At 43.0% G+C, this 19,175-nt stretch overlaps 1 protein-coding gene across 1 annotated transcript in view; it reads right to left on the bottom strand.

The window, feature by feature from the left end:
* LOC145345065 (cytosolic carboxypeptidase 2-like) overlaps positions 1-15,343 on the bottom strand; it is a 68,854-nt gene extending 53,511 nt beyond the window's left edge. Inside the window, exons 1-4 of the mRNA XM_080192620.1 lie at positions 14,981-15,343; positions 13,482-13,605; positions 9,609-9,707; positions 5,731-5,834 (exon numbers count right to left, since the gene is read on the bottom strand). Coding sequence (XP_080048746.1) covers positions 5,731-5,834; positions 9,609-9,707; positions 13,482-13,534 — 256 coding nt within the window. The 5' untranslated portion in view covers positions 13,535-13,605; positions 14,981-15,343. The remainder of the gene's footprint in view (positions 1-5,730; positions 5,835-9,608; positions 9,708-13,481; positions 13,606-14,980) is intronic.
* Positions 15,344-19,175: the final 3,832 nt, after the last annotated feature.

The following is a 19,175-nucleotide window of genomic DNA, read 5'->3' on the forward strand; positions in this document are numbered from 1 at the left end:
TCCCCCTCATCCTCCCGCTATCCAGACCAATTGTGATCTTTTGCCCCCTTCGCCCCCACCCCCCCTCACCGATCGCACGCAGAGTGGCAATGGACCCCCCCCTTTTCTCCCCCCACCAATTGACCACAGAGTGGCAGCGGACCGCACCACCCCCCAACTCCGCCCCCCCCCCACCCCCGCCACTACCAAAGAATGATCTGGCCCTCCTCCCCTTCCCCCCGCCCTCCAACCAGAGAACGATCTGGTCTCCCTCCCCCTCCCACTAGAGAATGATCGGGCCTCCCTTCTCTCCCCCCACCACCAGGTAAGATTGGGCATCCAGCTCATTAAATCAATTTAAATTCATGCAAATTGGCGTCACACCTGTTTCGGGTGCAATTCCAATTGTGGCCATTTTCGGTCCTTGGTAAAGTGGGAATCTGTAAGGATGCAGATGCAGATCGTGCTATTCATCTCACATTCGACTGTACCAAGTTTTTGCACCCAAAAACGGGCACAATGCAATGGTAAAATCGGGCTTTATGTACTTGTGACACTTTGGAAACATGACTGGAGCTATTCCCGAGCTAGCCCAGAGGTTTTTAACCCACCGTATGCTGTCAGACCTAATAAGTAGATTCCAAGTCTGCCTCCAATCTTTTATGGGCCTTCTTAAAAATCACCCAAACAAGGCCAAAAGTATCAGTCCTGGTGTGATCAATGACCTTAACATTGCCCCACGGTCCCCCCTTGACATGAAGACATTTGTTATTTACTTAACTTTTGCCACCTACTTAATTAGGAAGGCAAATGGAAGGTTGACCCTTTATTGTAAGGGGAGCAGAGTAAACAGCGGGGAAGTTTTGCTATAACTGTACAAGACATTGGTGAGACCACACCTGAAGTGCTGTGCACAGTTGTAGTCTCCTTACTGAAGAAAGGATATAATTGATTTGGAAGTATAGCGAAAGTTCATCAGGTTGACCCTTTGGATAAAATGGTTGTCTTATGAGGAAATGCTGAAGACGTTGGGGACTATTGAAGTTAAAAGAGTCAGAGGTAATCTTATTGAAATGTGTATGATTTTAAGAGGATTTAACATTTCTTCTTGTAGGGGAATCTAAAACTACAAGTCAAGGTTCAAAATAGAGGGCCTCCCCACATAGAGATCAGGAGAAATTTCTTCTGTCAGAGGGTTGTTTGTCCTTGGAATTTTCATCCTCAAAAAACAAGGGTGGGTCATTGAATATATTCAAGACTTTTGATTGACAAGGAAGTCAACAGTTATGGGTGACAGGCAGGAAATCTTATTGAATTTTGATAGCCTGAGTGGTCAACTAATGCTACTATTCCTTCTGACCCTATATTCTCATAATCCTACAATCTTTAGCCTGATGAAACAGCATTGTGCTGCTCTGATTTTTGATCAGTAATAGGTTAGGTTGAACATCCCAAGCACGTAACTGTTGCATTTTTGGAAAGGGGTCATGATCCAGACGGAGGCTGAGATTTTCCAGTCCCACCTGTGGGTGATATGTTGCAGGCAAGATGAGAAATTTGGAGAGGCAACCAAATGTTTACTGACTTTGGGCATAAATCATCGGACCCGCCATAACATTCAGTTCAGATCGCAAGAGGATTCTGTTCTTATACTCTTAGATTTTTCAATTGCAGGGAGTGCGTTGGAAGGTAGGTCTGCTGAGGAGCAGTGGAGGATCTTTAAGGAGATCTTTCTTGGTGCTCAGCAGAAATTTATTCCGATGGTCAAAAAGGACAGTAGGAAGAGAGGTAATAAGCTGTGGATAACGAAGGAGGTGAAGGAAAGTGTTAAATTAAAAGCGGAGGAATTTAGAGTAGCTAAGAGCAGTGGGCGAGAAGAGGATTGGGAAAGGTTTAAATGTCAACAAAGATTGACAAAAAAGTTGATAAAGGAGGGTAGAAGAAGCTATGAAGCTGGGCTAGCACTTAATATAAAAAAGGATAGCAAGAGTTTTTATAAATATATAAAAAGGAAGAGGCTGGCTAGGGTGAACGTTGGTCCCTTAGCGGATGAGAAAGGGGACCTAGTGGTAGGGGATGGGGATATGGCTAAGGTCTTGAATAACTTTTTTGTTTCTGTCTTCACGGAGGAGGACGTGAATAATTTGCCGGGTGTTAGCGATGGAAAGGTGGTAGGACTGGAGGGTCTTAATGACATTACTGTTACTAGAGAGGTGGTGCGCGACAGACTGGAGGGGCTGATTGTGGACAAGTCCCCAGGACTGGATGGAATGCATCCGAGGGTTCTGAAAGAAATGGCGGAGGTGATAGTGGATGCCTTGGTGGTTATTTTCCAGACGTCGCTGGATTCCGGGGAAGTGCCGGAGGATTGGAAAACGGCTAATGTTACGCCATTGTTTAAGAAGGGTGCCAGGCAAAAGGCGGGGAATTACAGGCCGGTTAGTTTAACGTCTGTGGTAGGTAAAATGTTAGAATCCATCATTAAGGAGGAAATTGCGAGGCATCTTGAAGGGAATTGCTTGATAGAGCAGACGCAACACGGTTTCATTAAAGGGAAGTCGTGTCTGACAAATTTACTGGAGTTCTATGAGGATGTGTCTAGGGCGGTGGATAGAGGAGAGCCGGTGGATGTGGTCTTTCTGGATTTTCAGAAGGCGTTTGATAAGGTACCTCACAAGAGGTTACTGCAGAAGGTCAGAGGACATGGAGTTGGGGGTAGGGTGTTAGCGTGGATAGAGGATTGGTTGTCAAATAGGAGGCAGAGAGTGGGGGTCAATGGGTGCTATTCGGATTGGCGGTTGGTGACTAGTGGAGTGCCCCAGGGGTCGGTGCTGGGGCCTCAGCTATTTACCATTTATATAGATGATCTGGAGGAGGGAACCGAGTGTAGGGTGTCGAAATTTGCTGATGACACCAAGATTGGGGGAAAGGCAAATTGTGCGGAGGGTGTGGAGAGTCTGCAGAAGGATCTAGATAGGCTGGGCGAATGGGCCAGGAAATGGCAAATGGAATTTAATGTTGGCAAGTGTGAGGTGGTCCACTTTGGTAGGAAGAATGGTAGGAAGGACTATTACTTACGTGGCGAAAAACTGCAGCAGGCGACGGTGCAGAGGGACCTCGGGGTCCTTGTGCATGAGTCGCAAAAACCCAGCCTGCAGGTGCAGCAGGTGGTCAGGAAGGCGAATGGGATGCTGGCCTTCATAGCGAGGGGGATTGAATATAAAAGTAGGGAGGTCTTGCTGCAGCTGTATAGGGCATTGGTGAGGCCGCAGCTGGAGTACTGTGTGCAGTTTTGGGCGCCGCACCTGCGCAAGGATATTTTGGCCTTGGAGGGAGTGCAGAGGAGGTTTACTAGGCTGATACCGGAGTTGAGGGGGTTGAGCTATGAGGAGAGGCTGAATAAACTAGGCTTGTAGTCGTTAGAGTTTAGAAGAATGAGGGGAGATCTCATTGAGACGTATAAGATGATGAATGGGATGGATAGGATAGAGGTGGAAAGACTCTTCCCACTCAAAAAAGACAGTAGGACTAGGGGGCACAGCCTCAAGATAAAGGGGGGGCAGTTCAGAACGGAGTTGAGGAGGAACTTCTTCACTCAAAGGGTGGTGAATCTCTGGAATTCTCTGCCCGTTGAAGTGGTGGAGGCTGCCTCGCTAAATATTTTTAAGAAGCGGGTTGATGGGTTTTTGATAAGAGAGGGGATTAAGGGTTATGGGGAGAGGGCGGGAAAGTGGAACTGAGCCACGACAGATCAGCCATGATCTTATTGAATGGCGGGGCAGGCTCGAAGGGCCAGATGGCCTACTCCTGCTCCTATTTCTTATGTTCTTATGTTCTTATGTTCTAAATGTTAGGCATTATGGACAGACCCGTAAAGATAATATATTTAGAATGAAAGCTACCTTCCCAAACACTAAAATCTTATACAGAGCAGAATAGATTAAAAGGACATTATAGTTGAAAATTTCCCATCCAGCCTGCCACGGGAATTGTAATGGGTGAGACAGAAATTTCGACGGATCATTTAAGAGTCTGTTGAGCTCGAGTGGGCATTTCCAGACTTGGGACACGTGCAGCTGAAAAATTCCGCCCCATTTTACATGCATAGTGGATAATGGGGAACCTGTTGATGTGGTGTATCTGGATTTCCAGAAGGCACTTGACAATGCATCAAAGGCTGATAGATAAGATAAAGGTGCATGGTGTTACAGGTAATGTATTAGCATGGATAAAGGATTTGTTAAGCATTAGTTAAGAAAACAAAGAGTGTGGATAAATGGGTGTTTCTCTGGTTGGGGATCACTGACTAGTGGTATGTTTCAGGGATCAGTGTTGAGACTGCAATTGTTTACGATTTACATAGATGATTTGGAGTTGGGACCAAAGCGTAGATGACACTAAGATGAGTGGCAGAGCAAAGTGTGCAAAGGGATATAGATAGCCTAAGTGACTGGGGAAGAGTCTAGCAGATGGAGTACAATGTTGGTAAATGTGAGGTCATCCAGTTTAGTTGGAATAACAACAAAATGGACTATTATTTAAATGGTGAAAAACTACAGCATGCTGCTGTGCAGAGGGACCTGGGTGTCCTTCTGCAGGAATCACAACAAGTTGCTTTGCAGGTACAGCAGGTAATTAAGAAGGCAAATGGAATTTTATCCTTCATTGCCAGAGGGATGGAGTTTAAAAATAGTGAGGTTATGTTGCAGCTGTATAAGGTGCTGGTGAGGCCACACCTGGAGTACTGTGTACAGTTTTGGTCACCTTACTTGAGAAAGGATATACTGGCACTGGAGGGAGTGCGGAGGAGAATCACTAGGTTGATTCTGGAGTTGAGAGGGTTGATTTATGAGGACAGACTTGGTAGACTGAGGCTATATTCATTAGAATTCAGAAGAATGAGCGGAAATCTTATACAAAGATGTAAGATTATGAAGGGAATAGATAAGATAGCAGCAGGGAAGTTGTTTCCACTGGCAGGTGAAACCAGAACTAGGGGACATGGCCTCAAAATAAGGAAGAGCAGATTTAGGACTGAGTTAAGGAGGAACTTCTTCACCCAAAGTGTTGTGAATCTGTGGAATTCTCTGCCCAATGAAGCAATTGAGGCTACCTCATTGAATGTTTTTAAGGTAAGGATAGATAAGTTTCTGAACAGTAAAGGAATTAAGGGTTATGGTGAGTAGGCGGGTAAGCGGGGCTGAGTCCACGAAAAGATCAGCCATGATCTTATTGGTTGGCAGAGCAGGCTCGAGGGCCAGATGACCTACTCCTGCTCCTAGTTCTTATGTTCTTATGTGTCTTGGCATGGTCTCTGTTCGTGCAAATGTATAAACAAGAGATTACCATTAATACTGGAACAATGCTCAGAAATGTCAAAGACACATCATCAGTTCTTCTGATTGTTACACTGATTAGAATGAAAAGGTTACCATTAGTATTTTGGAACATAGCCATTCAGTTCCAACAATTTTTCCATCATTCTATTCATTCATAATTTATTTGTGCCTTAACAATCTTATTCAGCTTGACTCGATAGTTCTTGATTCTCTTACCTTTCAAAAATCCATTCCAGTTTTGAAAATTTTAATTTATCCATAATCTGCTGCCTTTTATTTTTATCCTGTCAAATATTTATCATTATAAAGACCTTGATTAGTACACTTAAAATACACTGGCAAATTTGCACTTCAGTTTTATCCCAAAGACCAAAGAGAAAATATTTCTAACACTAGGAAATTACACAGTCACCTTGTTCAATCCTGTGCCAAAGTTCTTCACTTTCAGGACAGTTTATGATGTGACTTGGAGTTGAACATAATGGACCATATCCTACCGGCCAAAAAGGACCATGTCTGTGTTGAAATATACAATCAGGATAATGTGTAAGTGCACGCCAATGGAAACTAATTCAATGGAAACTATTCCTCATAGGATTCTGTGCAAATTATAAAATGCAATATCAGAGATTCCTCAAAATGAAATTTTATTTAATATTTTAAAAAAAGTCATGCTGTTGAAAGTTTGTCAACTAACATCCCAAAATGATCTTTGACACTGCTTTCCAAACTGTCCCTCATCCACAGCTAACCCTTTTAACACATGCATGTGACTAAAATGACCCAATGTGAACCGGTCTTTTCAATGAATACCCAACAATCACGTCAGAATCTTTTATCATTGCCACTCTTACCAAAGGCACCCATCCATTTTGTACTTGCTTCTGGTTCCCTGCAAAAAAACATTTATTTCCTTCCAGGGCTGATTCAGCAATCTGAGTTGAAAAGTGACTGATCTCACCTCATCAGGTGTAGGAACATAATTTGAATATCTTTCTTATGGAAATAATTGGTGGGGTGACCAGGATATCTAAAGGGGAGTGGAAGTTGAAGACTTTTTTATTGCCTGAAGCAAAATAAGAAAATGAGTGGAAAGTGGCAAGGGAAACATGTTATAAACAGTCTCCTCGGATTAAGACTGCCTGCACATTCTCTTAGAACAGCCATGTGAGATAAGAGCAACCATCTTGTAGGTTCATGAGGTGCATCAGGTAGGGGTTGAAAGATGAGCCGTGACATGGACAGTATGGAAAGAAAGTAAATTGTTCAAGCTTCAGGAGAAATGCGAAGGCAAGGGCTGAGCAGAAAATAAATGCCACCAAACTCTGCTTTTAACTGGGTGCATTACTGATGGGGAGGCATTGATTTTTTTTTTATGCCTCACTGTGAGCTTTGTGCCAATATCTAAAATGATGATTTCTAATGTAATACCAAATCTCTACTTGTTGTGGCTGCAAATCAACCAGTACTTCAAACTAATTACAGATGACTTTGCCATTCATTATATAGGACTTAAGCAAAAATACTGGAGTGGGAACTGGTGATCAGACAAATGCTAATGATCATTTTTTTTCTGGATTGAAAGGGGAAGGCTGCCCATACAGACACAGTGAGTATTCCTGCTAACCTGAGAAGACACAAACAAAATCAAGAGGCAGCTACGAAAAGACAATGAACATTTTTTTCTCTACGTCTACTTGTTCTGTCTCTGGGTGTGAAAGTAACAGCAGCCTAGAGTTATTTTGCTATTCTAGTCACTTGGAATGAGAGGAAATTCTCAAGCAGTGGGCAAGGCATTGGCCAAGAATTTCTGCAGTGGTGCGTTCAGCTGTGGAAGTGTGGTGGGACAGGCTTTCAACCCGCCTGACTGACCTCGTGCTGATCCTTTCCTCATGAAAATTTCATGAGTTTTTTTGGGCAGATATCCAATGATATTCCTGACTACACTTGGATGCCATGATGTGGAGATACTGGCGTTGAACTGGGGTAAGAACAGTAAGAAGTCTCACAACACCAGGTTAAAGTCCGACAGGTTTATTTGGTAGCACAAGCTTTCAGAGCACTGTCCCTTCATCTCAACTCCCAGTCACTTGGATGCTCATTGCAAAATGGGGACAAGAGCAGAATTAAGAAGACAATGTTGTAGTCGACAGACACATGTAAACGCTTAAAGGAATGGGCGTGTTCAAAGGTATTTATTTTAAAATCCTGCTTCCAGTAAAGTGATAACATTTATCAATGTTGACTTGTCAATGTTGGGCAGAATTTTCCCAGACTGATGGAGGAACTGGGGGCTACATGGCAAAACCTACTTTTTGTTTTTATCTGTCAAATCTTTTAACATTTTAAAGACCTTGATTAGTACACTTAAATTGATGTTGGGTAGGGGTCCTGAATCTCTCTTTTAGTTTCCCCCGGGCTGAGATTGAAAGCTAGCAGGGATCCTGCTTGGATCTGTCAAGTAAGTAATTATGAAGTGGTTGAAGTTGCTGAGAAACAAATTATGAAACTGGTTTAGCCCTGGTTTGAGTCCAAGCCAGGGGACCAATTTCCCAAGCTGTCAGGAACTTGCCAGAATCACCAAGCAAGTGCACTGTGGGAAGGGCTCTTTTATTGAAACTGACAAGCTGGAAAAGCTTTGATCAGTTATACAGAAGAGTTCTGGCCAAGGTGATTGAGAGAGCACTGTTCAAAACACTTCTTCTAAGTTGACAGGTGATTACTGCACTTCCTTGCTGCCAGCCTGAGGGAAACTTGTGCAGATCCCCCTTCCACCTCTGTCGAGGATCAAAAGCAGAAGCCACACCATTGCCGACAGTACATGAACAGCAGAAGCGACACCAGCTGTCTTCTCCACAGCTGTATGCTCCTCCACAAGGAAAGATGATGCACACCCAGGCCCGGCTGGAAGGAGTGAACCCCTCCCCTGCCCACTTTCCCCATCTAAATCAGAGTCTGCAGGCAGACGATGAGCTGTCTCATTGTGACTGAGCCCCAGGCTGTCGGGTTTTTATGGCAGGTCATTGCTGACATTTTCAGCCTCTTGACAGAAAACCTCCTTCCCAGTGGAGAATGTGAGCCTGCATTGTGAACGGCAGACAATGTGGCTGTCACTGAAAGTCTCTTTTCCATTCCTGCGGTTGCTGATCCCCAAAAGTCCAAGTGCTTTTGGAGTTTTGACAAATGCCACGGGCTCATTAATTAGAAATCCTTCCTTTGACAAAGTGGAAGGATTTCTAAATAACTGTCCACCTTTAACCACTGCTCTGATTTACCAATTGTCACCCCACTTCTGAACAGCCAACCAGTTGGGAGGTGGGGTGGACTCGGCAGAATCACCTGTCCACTTTTAACAGAGTGGATGGGTGATTCTGCCTAGTCCACCCCACCCCCCAACTGATTGGCTGTCCAGAAGTGAGATGACAATTGGTAAATCAGACCAGTGGTTAAAGGTGGACAGTTCAGAGTTGGGTTTGAGATCTGAAAATGGTCCCACCATTCCAGCAGGGACCAAGGTGAGAAGATTTCACCCTTTGTACCAATCACAGCAGGAGTCTATGGCCAGAATTCTCCAGTTTCACACACTCCACTATCACTGCCAGTGAGAACAGAGAATTTGGAAAACGCCATTCATTGCAACGGGACTGGAGAATCCCAGCTGTGTACGAGGTCAGAGAGATCCTGTCTATATCTTGGAAAACAAAATTCAGCTTAAAACTTAAAGCTTAAATATAACTTGAGATATTGCGTCTCACCTAGCAACATTGAATAATTGTTGAATGCTGGTGAAAAGAACAGCCAATATCATTGGTGATGACGATAACAAATACCTTGTTTTGACATTATTGTTATTGGTGCCTTAGTTAATTGAGCTCACCTATATCAGTGTTAGCACATATAGTAATGGCAGAAAGCTGGAACCAGCACAAAGGTAGACGAGTTCAGACGTAAGGGTTTCCTGCTCAATTTTCCAGGCCCACCTACCCAAATCATGGCAGGCAGTCCTTGTGCATGACCCAAAGATTCCAAAAGGGCATAATCGAAAATACAAGCCAACAAATTCATACAACTAATGTTTTCATGATTTCTTTAAATCATAGAAAACTGTTTTCAGCTTTGTTTAAAAGAAGTATGATTGTTAGGTATTTTAAATAAAGTTAAAGTCTTTCAAGGTTCCAAAAATACCTGGATATTTAAAATATTTAATAAAAAATAGTCTGGAGAATTATGATAAACTTAGATTTGCTATCAATGAAAGGGTCTATCTTAACAAAATCAAGAAAGTGTCACCTGTTCAACTTAACTCCATTGATGTCATTTTCATCTTCCTTTAATCCATTGTTTCCTTGTCTTGAAATCATTTCTAAAAATCCTTCTTTGGAATACTTCCTGAGATTGAAGAAAGCAAAAGAGAGCATCTCTCTTACATTCATTTATTCATTCATCATAAGCAATTGGTAAATGCAAGCCAGATACACACAAACCAATCAAGATGATTGACGGGATTGACAGCTGACATGTACAATTGCGACTAGTTTCTAAGAATGAGAAAAAAGTATCCATGTGAGGTATAAAACCTCTTGAGAGTCAGTGGAACTTCACATCATACCCTATGAGGAAGGTCTACCAAATTAAGTGCTGAATGGGTATTTAGATGACCAACTGCAAGGCTTCCATGAAATTAAGGATCCCTGGAGTGCAAATCCACACCTCACAATCCCCCTTCACCGAAAATGCTAGCCAATCAGATCCAAGCAGTTGATCAGGTGCAGCAGGTGGTCAGGAAGGCAAATGGGATGCTGGCCTTCATAGCGAGGGGGATTGAATATAAAAGTAGGGAGGTCTTGCTGCAGCTGTATAGGGCATTGGTGAGGCCGCAGCTGGAGTACTGTGTGCAGTTTTGGGCGCCGCACCTGCGCAAGGATATTTTGGCCCTGGAGGGAGTGCAGAGGAGGTTTACTAGGCTGATACCGGAGTTGAGGGGATTGAGCTATGAGGAGAGGCTGAATAAACTAGGCTTGTACTCGTTAGAGTTTAGAAGAATGAGGGGAGATCTCATTGAGACGTATAAGATGATGAATGGGATGGATAGGATAGAGGTGGAAAGACTCTTCCCGCTCAAAAAAGACAGTAGGACTAGGGGGCACAGCCTCAAGATAAAGGGGAGGTGGTTTAGAACGGAGTTGAGGAGGAACTTCTTCACTCAAAGGGCGGTGAATCTCTGGAATTCTCTGCCCGTTGAAGTGGTGGAGGCTGCCTCGCTAAATATTTTTAAGAAGCGGGTTGATGGGTTCTTGATAAGAGAGGGGATTAAGGGTTATGGGGAGAGGGCGGGAAAGTGGAACTGAGCCACAACAGATCAGCCATGATCTTATTGAATGGCGGGGCAGGCTCGAAGGGCTAGATGGCCTACTCCTGCTCCTATTTCTTATGTTCTTATCATTGCAGGCAGAGATAGTGGAAGCAACAGCAGCAGCCAGCAATCCACCTAGGCCTATGATCGCCATGGGATCCTGTGTGACAGCAGGATGGATATTGGTGAGTGTGGGGAGCAGGAAAAGGCAGGGAGGGGCATCTGCAGTAAGTGCAAGGAACGGTTCTCAGTGGGATCCCCACTCCTGGTGTTGGGACACTTAATCAAGCACTGAGTGCCTTTGATTGAGACCTCACCCATATGCTCACATATACCACCTCTTCCATCGCCCACTCCCACCCCCCAGACCTTAACCCTGGGAGCTCATGGGGGTGAAGTTACCAAAAAAATTCTAAGTGCCAAATGTGTGTGAAAATGGGAAAGAATCACACTGTTTCTTTGGCCAAGTAAAAAATCTGTGAAAAAAAATACGTAATCCATTTCCTGCCTGGAGGGGAAGGGACTGGACCTAAGCTAACTGAAAGCTGGCAGATTGCAGTGGAGGGCACCATTGCACATGCTCAGATCTCTGTGTTCTGTGAACTGTGAGTCACTGCCTATCACAACTATAGCTGACTTCTGAGGCCAACCGCCTCCCAATTACTAATGGCTTCCATGGCTGACCGCCCCCTAGTTACACTGGCCTCTGTAGCTGATCACCCCTCCCCTCCTGCTATTGTGGGGCTCTGTGACTGATTCCCCACCCCTGCCTGGACTGATCACCCCACTCCCCACATGGGCTGTCCGTTCCCCCATGGTTCTCCCCCCTCACAGTGGGTAGTGTCAGGATGTCAGGCTGGCACTGCCCAAGAGGCACCCCTATTTTCCCTGACATCCAGGGGTGGGGGCATCAATGGCCTCTGGTCCTACCAGCGAGGCCACCACATGTAGTCACTGTGGATGGGGTCAGGCATGAACCTTGCCAGTGAGACTGGAGAGACAAGTAGCCCGGATGATATTTAAATTCTAATTTGCCTTAAATTTAAATATTGCAAAGAGCTTCATACCCTTTTCGAGTGCTAGGCTCATCTTGCTGGATATCTAGTGTTGGTAAGGTTGGGGCAGGGCAAAATGGTAAGATCATGGCCCATAAGTAACTCCATCAGAGTTTGTTTTTCAGGCTTCCTGCCTGCTGCCTGCCTCACCTGCCACTGGTTAAATACCCACAATGACAGGACGAAGCCCTTAATTAAGAATCTCAATTGGTGGCATGGCAGGAAGGGTGAAAGAGAGTCTTCCCATCCCAGATTTATGTGGGACAGAGACCTCAAGGTGATGGGGTTCCCACCCACCACCTTCCCACCCAATTAAATGTCCCCCTACAAAGTTACCTCTGCAGAATATATTGATTTCTCATCATTCAGTTAGTCTTGATATGAAATCTTTATGTCACTCCTGTGAACATCTGAGAGGAGTGTGCGACAAATGTGGAATTTTGATATTACAGATTTTAAGGACAACTGTTTTAAAGATACATTTCTGCTTTCAAACCAATAAATTGAGGTTAAAAAGTTTTTTCTGGAAACAGAGGTCTGCGCAGCAACCTGGCACCTTTCTGTGTTTATTCAAACATTGCCAGGCTTTAATCTCTCGAGCTGGTTATAAAGAATTATTATGATGCAAAGATTCCTTCAGTGGTCACTAAAATCACTAAAAGATCTGAAAATTCTTTGGCTTCTAAGATAACAGGAGACTTGGAGGGACTTCAAAGGATCTCAACATAATTAATTTCCCTGCTTGTTTAAAACAATTGATTTATTGAAAATTAACAGAACAGCCATTTTTATGTTTTTGAGCTGTATAAAGGAGGCTGCAAGAAGCAAGTTTGTGTGGCATCATGCACAGAAGCCAGAAGACTTCAGGAAATCAGTTCAAGCCCATAACTCTCATTTGAACTAACTGTGAATAACATGTGAGAGCTCTGTTTCTTTGTCACCGGGAATTAGAGTATGGCACCTGGGAAATCATTCCTAATCTGCTGAGAAAAATACAAGGTATTTTCAAGCGTTGGTCGCTGCTTTTCCTGTAAGGAGAGGAGACTAAACTCTCTTCCAGCCATCACTTTGCCCATCAGGTTCACCTACAAAGGAAAACTTCATCTCTTTGACTTCACAACCTGTCCCAGCTACTAAACCAAATTCAAGCTTCCACTCCTTCACTCCAGGAAGAAAGAATTTGAACAATGGGCTCAGAATGATATCTCAGAGACAGATTTGAAAATCTCATCTTTAAGTACCTTTATTCCTTTAGCTGCATTTTAATCTTTATCTGTATGTCAATTAATACCTTTGTCACTTTTGCTTAAGTAGCTTTCAGTCGTAGTTTTGTAATTCTAAGGCTTTGCCACTGGTTATTTTTGAAATTGGACCACTCAAGTTAAAAGGGGGCTACATACAGACACACACAAGTCCCTAGCTCACCCATCATATTGAGAAAACAAGTATTACATAAAATCACGTTCACTCATTTGTGGAACTATATTCTATGTGGTAATCAGATTTCTAATTGTTCTCAAGTATTGACAACAGAAAGTGATAGCTTAGGTAGCAACTTAATTACAAGCATGTAAGTGGAATAGATGATGGTGACCAATTGTACAATCATGGTGTTTGACCTGGTATTGCAATTCTACTCAATAATGAAAATTAAAGAGAATTATATGATCTATTCCCAAAATACTTTTGGTGCATTTTATTAATTACTACGTTGTAGGATTAAAGCCTCAGATTAAAGATGTCATTAAATCATACCTGAATTTCTTGACCTGTTTCTGGTCCAGGAGTGGGAAGTCCCTATCTCTCATCAGCCCTTTAATAGTTGAATCCTTTGTTTTTGGGCCAAGCTCAGTATTGTTTTCCAAGATCTGGACTCCTGCTGCAATTAGAATGAAAATGTCATGTACTGAGCAGCAAAATTGAACTCTTAAATACACAAATGCTGACGGGGTTCAATTCTCAAACTTATCTAGTCTCTTTACTACCTTGAGACCTGTAAACCTACAACCCTCTGAGAACTCTGCGTTCCTCTAATGCTGACTTCTCATGTATCCTTCATGTATCCCCATTAGCAACTGTATCTTCAACCCTCTGGACCTTAATCTCAAGAATTCGCTCCCTAAACCTCTCTGTGACTCTTGGAAGTTACTAACTTGCCTTGTAGTTAACTCAATGTCTTTCTGCCGAGGAAGCCAATTTACTTCTTACTTTGCAATGCCAGTGCAGCAGTGCCACTTCAGTGGATTATTCTGCTTTGCCAGATGAACTTTCCAGGCAAACAGTGCAAAGAGAAAAGAAGTGGAAAGAATTGCTGGATCCAAATGGCAGCATTCTGTAGGTGAAGGCTCTAGTTTGAAATAAGAACACATCCACAATGTCATACGCTAACTCCCTCCACTCCGGACACTTAGTGGCAACAGTGTGTACCATTGACAAGATGCACTGCAGCACTTCATCAAAGCTCCTTTAGCAGCACCTTTCAAATCTGCAACTGCTCTGACTTGGAAGGACAAGGGCAGCAGGAACATAGGAACACCACACTTGCGAGTTCCCCTCTGAGCCGCGATGCCATCCTGACTTGGAACCACATTGCCATTTTTAAACATTATTGGGTCAAAATCTTGGAACACCCTCTCTAACAACACTCTCAGTGTACCCATTGTCTTGGAGTAGTCTAAGAAGACAGCTCACCATGACCTCCAGGGAAATCAAGTAATTGGTAATAAATGTTGACCATGTCAGCAATGCTCACACTCATAGATGAACAAGGAAAATGCATATTCTATATAGGGATCACCAATGACAGATGCAGAGTTCAGCATAAGGGTGGAATCAAATACAGACACATCTGCCTTAATTGCATGCTGTTACTCAACACTGCAGGATCACTTTTGATAATACTGTAATTGTGAAGGGAAATTAGGAAGGATACAGAAAGTAAAGCTAGATCCAGTGAGGCTGGCATTAACATGTGGCCCAGAACGTGGGGCCTGGCCACATTATGCAGCAAAATGAGTAGAGAAACAGCAGAAATCCCGGACCTAAATGTGGGCTGAATAAAAGATGATTCTTAAAAAGTTCTTGTCACATCTTACATTTTTGCTTCATTTTATTTTGTGCCTCTCAAAAAGGCAAATCTCTGATTAATAGTCTCACAATGTTGACGTTTCCTACTTGTGTGTCAGTCAGTACTGTAATTAACTAAATAAGATAAGCAAAATCAGAGACACATAATGTGAAGTAAATCCAAATACCTGGAAATGCATTCAAGTCAGATTGCTGAAGACTGGAATGAAATATCTCTTCCACTGAGGCCTCCAGGCCTCTTATTTTAAAGCAGTGTTTCAAAGCATTTCTCCTAGCAGAAAAGTTGCATCCCCAAATTCTGTGGGAGGCTGGTAGACTGAGATTTGTGACTGTTCTAATTGGTGATTCATTGCCAGAGAGAAAACTGAAGGGAAGTGTCTGTAATAAATCCCCAGTGGACTGATTCTCACACTGCTCATTTTCCTGCCCTGCAAATTTCACATTGCACCTTTGTGTTCCCTCTGAAGCTGATGTTTCCAATCTTTCCAGGATGCTGCGCTCCAGTTCTGCTTCCACCTGATTCCTCAAGGATTCTTGCCATGTCCCATCTATGCACAAACACAATTTGAACAAACCTAACTCAATTCTTTCAGAAAAATATCCAGAAAGCAATATATATGAAATTAGATCAGTCACACTTTAATGTCTAATCATTGAATAGATTATCGTTTAGCGCTGGAAAATAAAATTGTAAGCTTCAAGTATATCTTTTATTTATAACAGTAGAAGCTACTATAATCTTTTAAAACATTCGTTACGTTTGTAATGTTCACACACTTTTGGTAATATTTAACAATTTTGCTTGGGTATAAGATAATGAAACTTTTTAAAATATCAGAACAATAAACACTAAGTAAGGCAGCAAAACTAAGGACTTTAGTTAAAAATTTTGAAAGTTTTTGAATTCCAGCACCACTGAAATTTCAGATCATGGAATGAACAGATATGCTAGGTTCCTTCTGAGACCCTTAATACATTTATCTGGACACCTTTGCAGCGCCATTTTTTTAGCAGCATACTTGGACCTGGTGAAGTATCTTGGAAGATGGCTAGCAAACAGCAGAATATATAACCTCCACCCCAAACACACATCTTCAAATCAGAAACTTAGACTGTAGTACAGGAGTTTTCTGAATTGAAATCCATCCCAGAAATCTGGGAAGTGTTTTTGCTCCAGAAGCGAACTTTGCTAAACTTAGTAAAGTAAGCTCTTTGTATCCTCCTCTCAACTTACTACCTGCCTACCTTTGCGTCATCAACAAATATGGCTACAGTACAATTGCTCCATTAATCCAAAACATTTACATTGATTACAAATAGTTAAGCCCTGGCACTAACCCCAGTGACATTTCAGTGGTTACAATTTGCCCTCTTCAAAATTACCAGCGTTTGACAAGGTACCTCACAAGAGGTTATTACAGAAGGTCAGGGGGCATGGAGTTGGGGGTAGGGTGTTAGCGTGGATAGAGGATTGGTTGTCAAATAGGAGGCAGAGAGTGGGGGTCAATGGGTGCTATTTGGATTGGCGGTTGGTGACTAGTGGAGTGCCTCAGGTTTCGGTGCTGGGGCCTCAGCTATTTACCATTTATATAGATGATCTGGAGGAGGGAACCGAGTGTATGGCGTCGAAATTTGCTGATGACACCAAGATTGGAGGAACGGCAAATTGTGCGGAGGGTGTGGAGAGTCTGCAGAAGGATCTAGATAGGCTAGGCAAATGGGCCAGGAACTGGCAAATGGAATTTAATGTTGGCAAGTGCGAGGTGGTCCACTTTGGTAGGAATAATGGTAGGAAGGATTATTACTTACATGGCGAAAAACTGCAGCAGGCGACGGTGCAGAGGGACCTCGGGGTCCTTGTGCATGAGTCGCAAAACCCAGCTTGCAGGTGCAGCAGGTGGTCAGGAAGGCGAATGGGATGCTGGCCTTCATAGCGAGGGGGATTGAATATAAAAGTAGGGAGGTCCTGCTGCGGCTATATAGGGCATTGGTGAGGCCGCAGCTGGAGTACTGTGTGCAGTTTTGGGCACCGTACTTACGCAAGGATATTTTGGCCTTGGAGGGAGTGCAGAGGAGGTTTACTAGGCTGATGCCGGAGTTGAGGGGGTTGAACTATGAGGAAAGGCTGAATAAACTAGGCTTGTAGTCGTTAGAGTTTAGAAGAATGAGGGGAGATCTCATTGAGACGTATAAGATGATGAATGGGATGGATAGGATAGAGGTGGAAAGACTCTTCCCGCTCAGAAAGGACAGTAGGACTGGGGGCACAGCCTCAAGATAAAGGGGGGGCGGTTTAGAACGGAGTTGAGGAAGAACTTCTTCACTCAAAGGGTGGTGAATCTCTGGAATTCTCTGCCCGTTGAAGTGGTGGAGGCTACCTCGCTAAATATTTTTAAGACGCGGGTTGATGGGTTTCTGATAAGAGAGGGGATTAAGGGTTATGGGGAGAGGGCGGGAATGTGGAACTGAGCCACGACAGATCAGCCATGATCTTATTGAATGGCGGGGCAGGCTCGAAGGGCCAGATGGCCTACTCCTGCTCCTATTTCTTATGTTCTTATGTACCCAACTCTTGTTTCCTGTTATTAGCCAATTCTCAAACCATGAGCTCTTACCTTATACAGTTAGTTTTTATGTCAGGCCTTACCAAATGCCATTTGGAAATCCAAATAAACAATATCCTCTGGTTTCTCTTTATCCACCCTACTTATCATTTCCTCAAAAAACAAATAAATAAAAACAGTTTGCTTTTTTTTAATCATTCGTGGGATATGGGCATCGCTGGCTGGCCAGCATTTATTGCCTATCCTAGTTGCCTGATGGCAGTTGAGAGTCAGCCACATTGCTGTGACTCTGGAGTCACATGTAGGGCAGATCAGGTAAGGATGGCAGATTTCCTTCCCTAAAAGGGGCATTAGTGAGCCAGATGGGTTTCTCCAACAATTGACACTGGTCATGGTCATTGGTCGATTCTTAATTCCAGATATATTTTAATGAATTCAAATTCTACTGTCTGCCATGGCAGGATTTGAACCCGGGTCCCCAGAACATTGGCTGAGTTTCTGGACTAATAATCTAGTGATAATACCACTAGGCCATTGCCTCCCCATAAGTAGCCCTCTCTGAGGTAGAAGACATGTGGGAATTGGGCCAGCTGAGTGGCTGCCCTAATCCCCACCTCTTCTACCCAAGTTCCCACAACTAAATTTAACATGCTTTTTTTCCTTGTACAGGTTTTCTAATTAATAAATAACTTTAATGTTTTGAATGAAGTTTGTGAATGTGCACCATTACGAGATTATTCTTGCAATGTTACTTAATGAGTGATTTTACAGTGGCTAGGAACAGGTTAATGGCTGTCTGCTATGGATGGACAAAGTTGAACAGCAATGGGAGAGCTGAGATGTGAAGTGAATTATTTCTTAATGTGAATTCCTTGTTTATTCAGTTTAGACATTTAAAACACAATTATTTCCAAGTAGATTATTACAGAAGAAGACAAACAGGTAACTTTCATTGAACTAATTATGCATTCACATCAATATTTACAAAGTTTGTCTAGCTGCTGCAGCCTGCAACTCAGGCAATACATGTGGCAAAATAAATATTTTCACCAACTATGCAGCCAGGCCTGTTTGCCCCTGGGAATCTTCATTGCCAGGAAGAAATGGGAAATTGTGTGGCAGAAACGTAAATACGTTCTCATAATCAGCATTAATAAGACAAAGAAAGGTAATAATGTGATGTGTGTACAGTTATCAAAACTCAAATGTGTAATAATGTATTTTGGCAAGGAATTGTGTTTAACTGTGAATTAAACTCAGCAACCACAATTAAATTTAACATGCCTTGTTTCCTTAATGTGCAACTTCTATTCTAATTAAGAATGACATATTAGCCCTTTGTTTTATTACTTTGGATGATTTTTTTTTAAGTTGCTTCAAAGATTTATTACATTTGATGCCTTCATTCATAAATTCAGGTCAATTTGTTGTATGTAGCCAAGAGATACTCAACCCTGGAGCTGACAAGTAATATCTGCCAATGATTTTTCACTGCTGTTTCTTATTAGGCTTGATAGTGTGAGCATGTTTGCAATCCTGTCCTGTTGCATTTGACTCTCTGGAGAGGAGAGCCATAGCTGCAGAGAGACGGGGAATTGGGGTATGGATCTGCTAGAAATCAGAGCAGCAAAATAAATCCGATAGGAAGGAAATTTGGCAGTGGGGCTGCAACTGCGAGCATGCAGAAGAGGCCAGAGGGAAAAGTTCCATGAGCAAGGCCAAGCTAAAGTCGTTTTTATGGAGAGGGGGTGATAACATTTACAGCGGGACTAAATGAGAAAAAAAATTGAAAGAAACA

The sequence above is a fragment of the Carcharhinus amblyrhynchos genome, chromosome 7 (assembly GCF_965287045.1).
Source record: "Carcharhinus amblyrhynchos chromosome 7, sCarAmb.v2.hapA, whole genome shotgun sequence".
Classification (NCBI taxonomy): domain Eukaryota; kingdom Metazoa; phylum Chordata; class Chondrichthyes; order Carcharhiniformes; family Carcharhinidae; genus Carcharhinus; species Carcharhinus amblyrhynchos.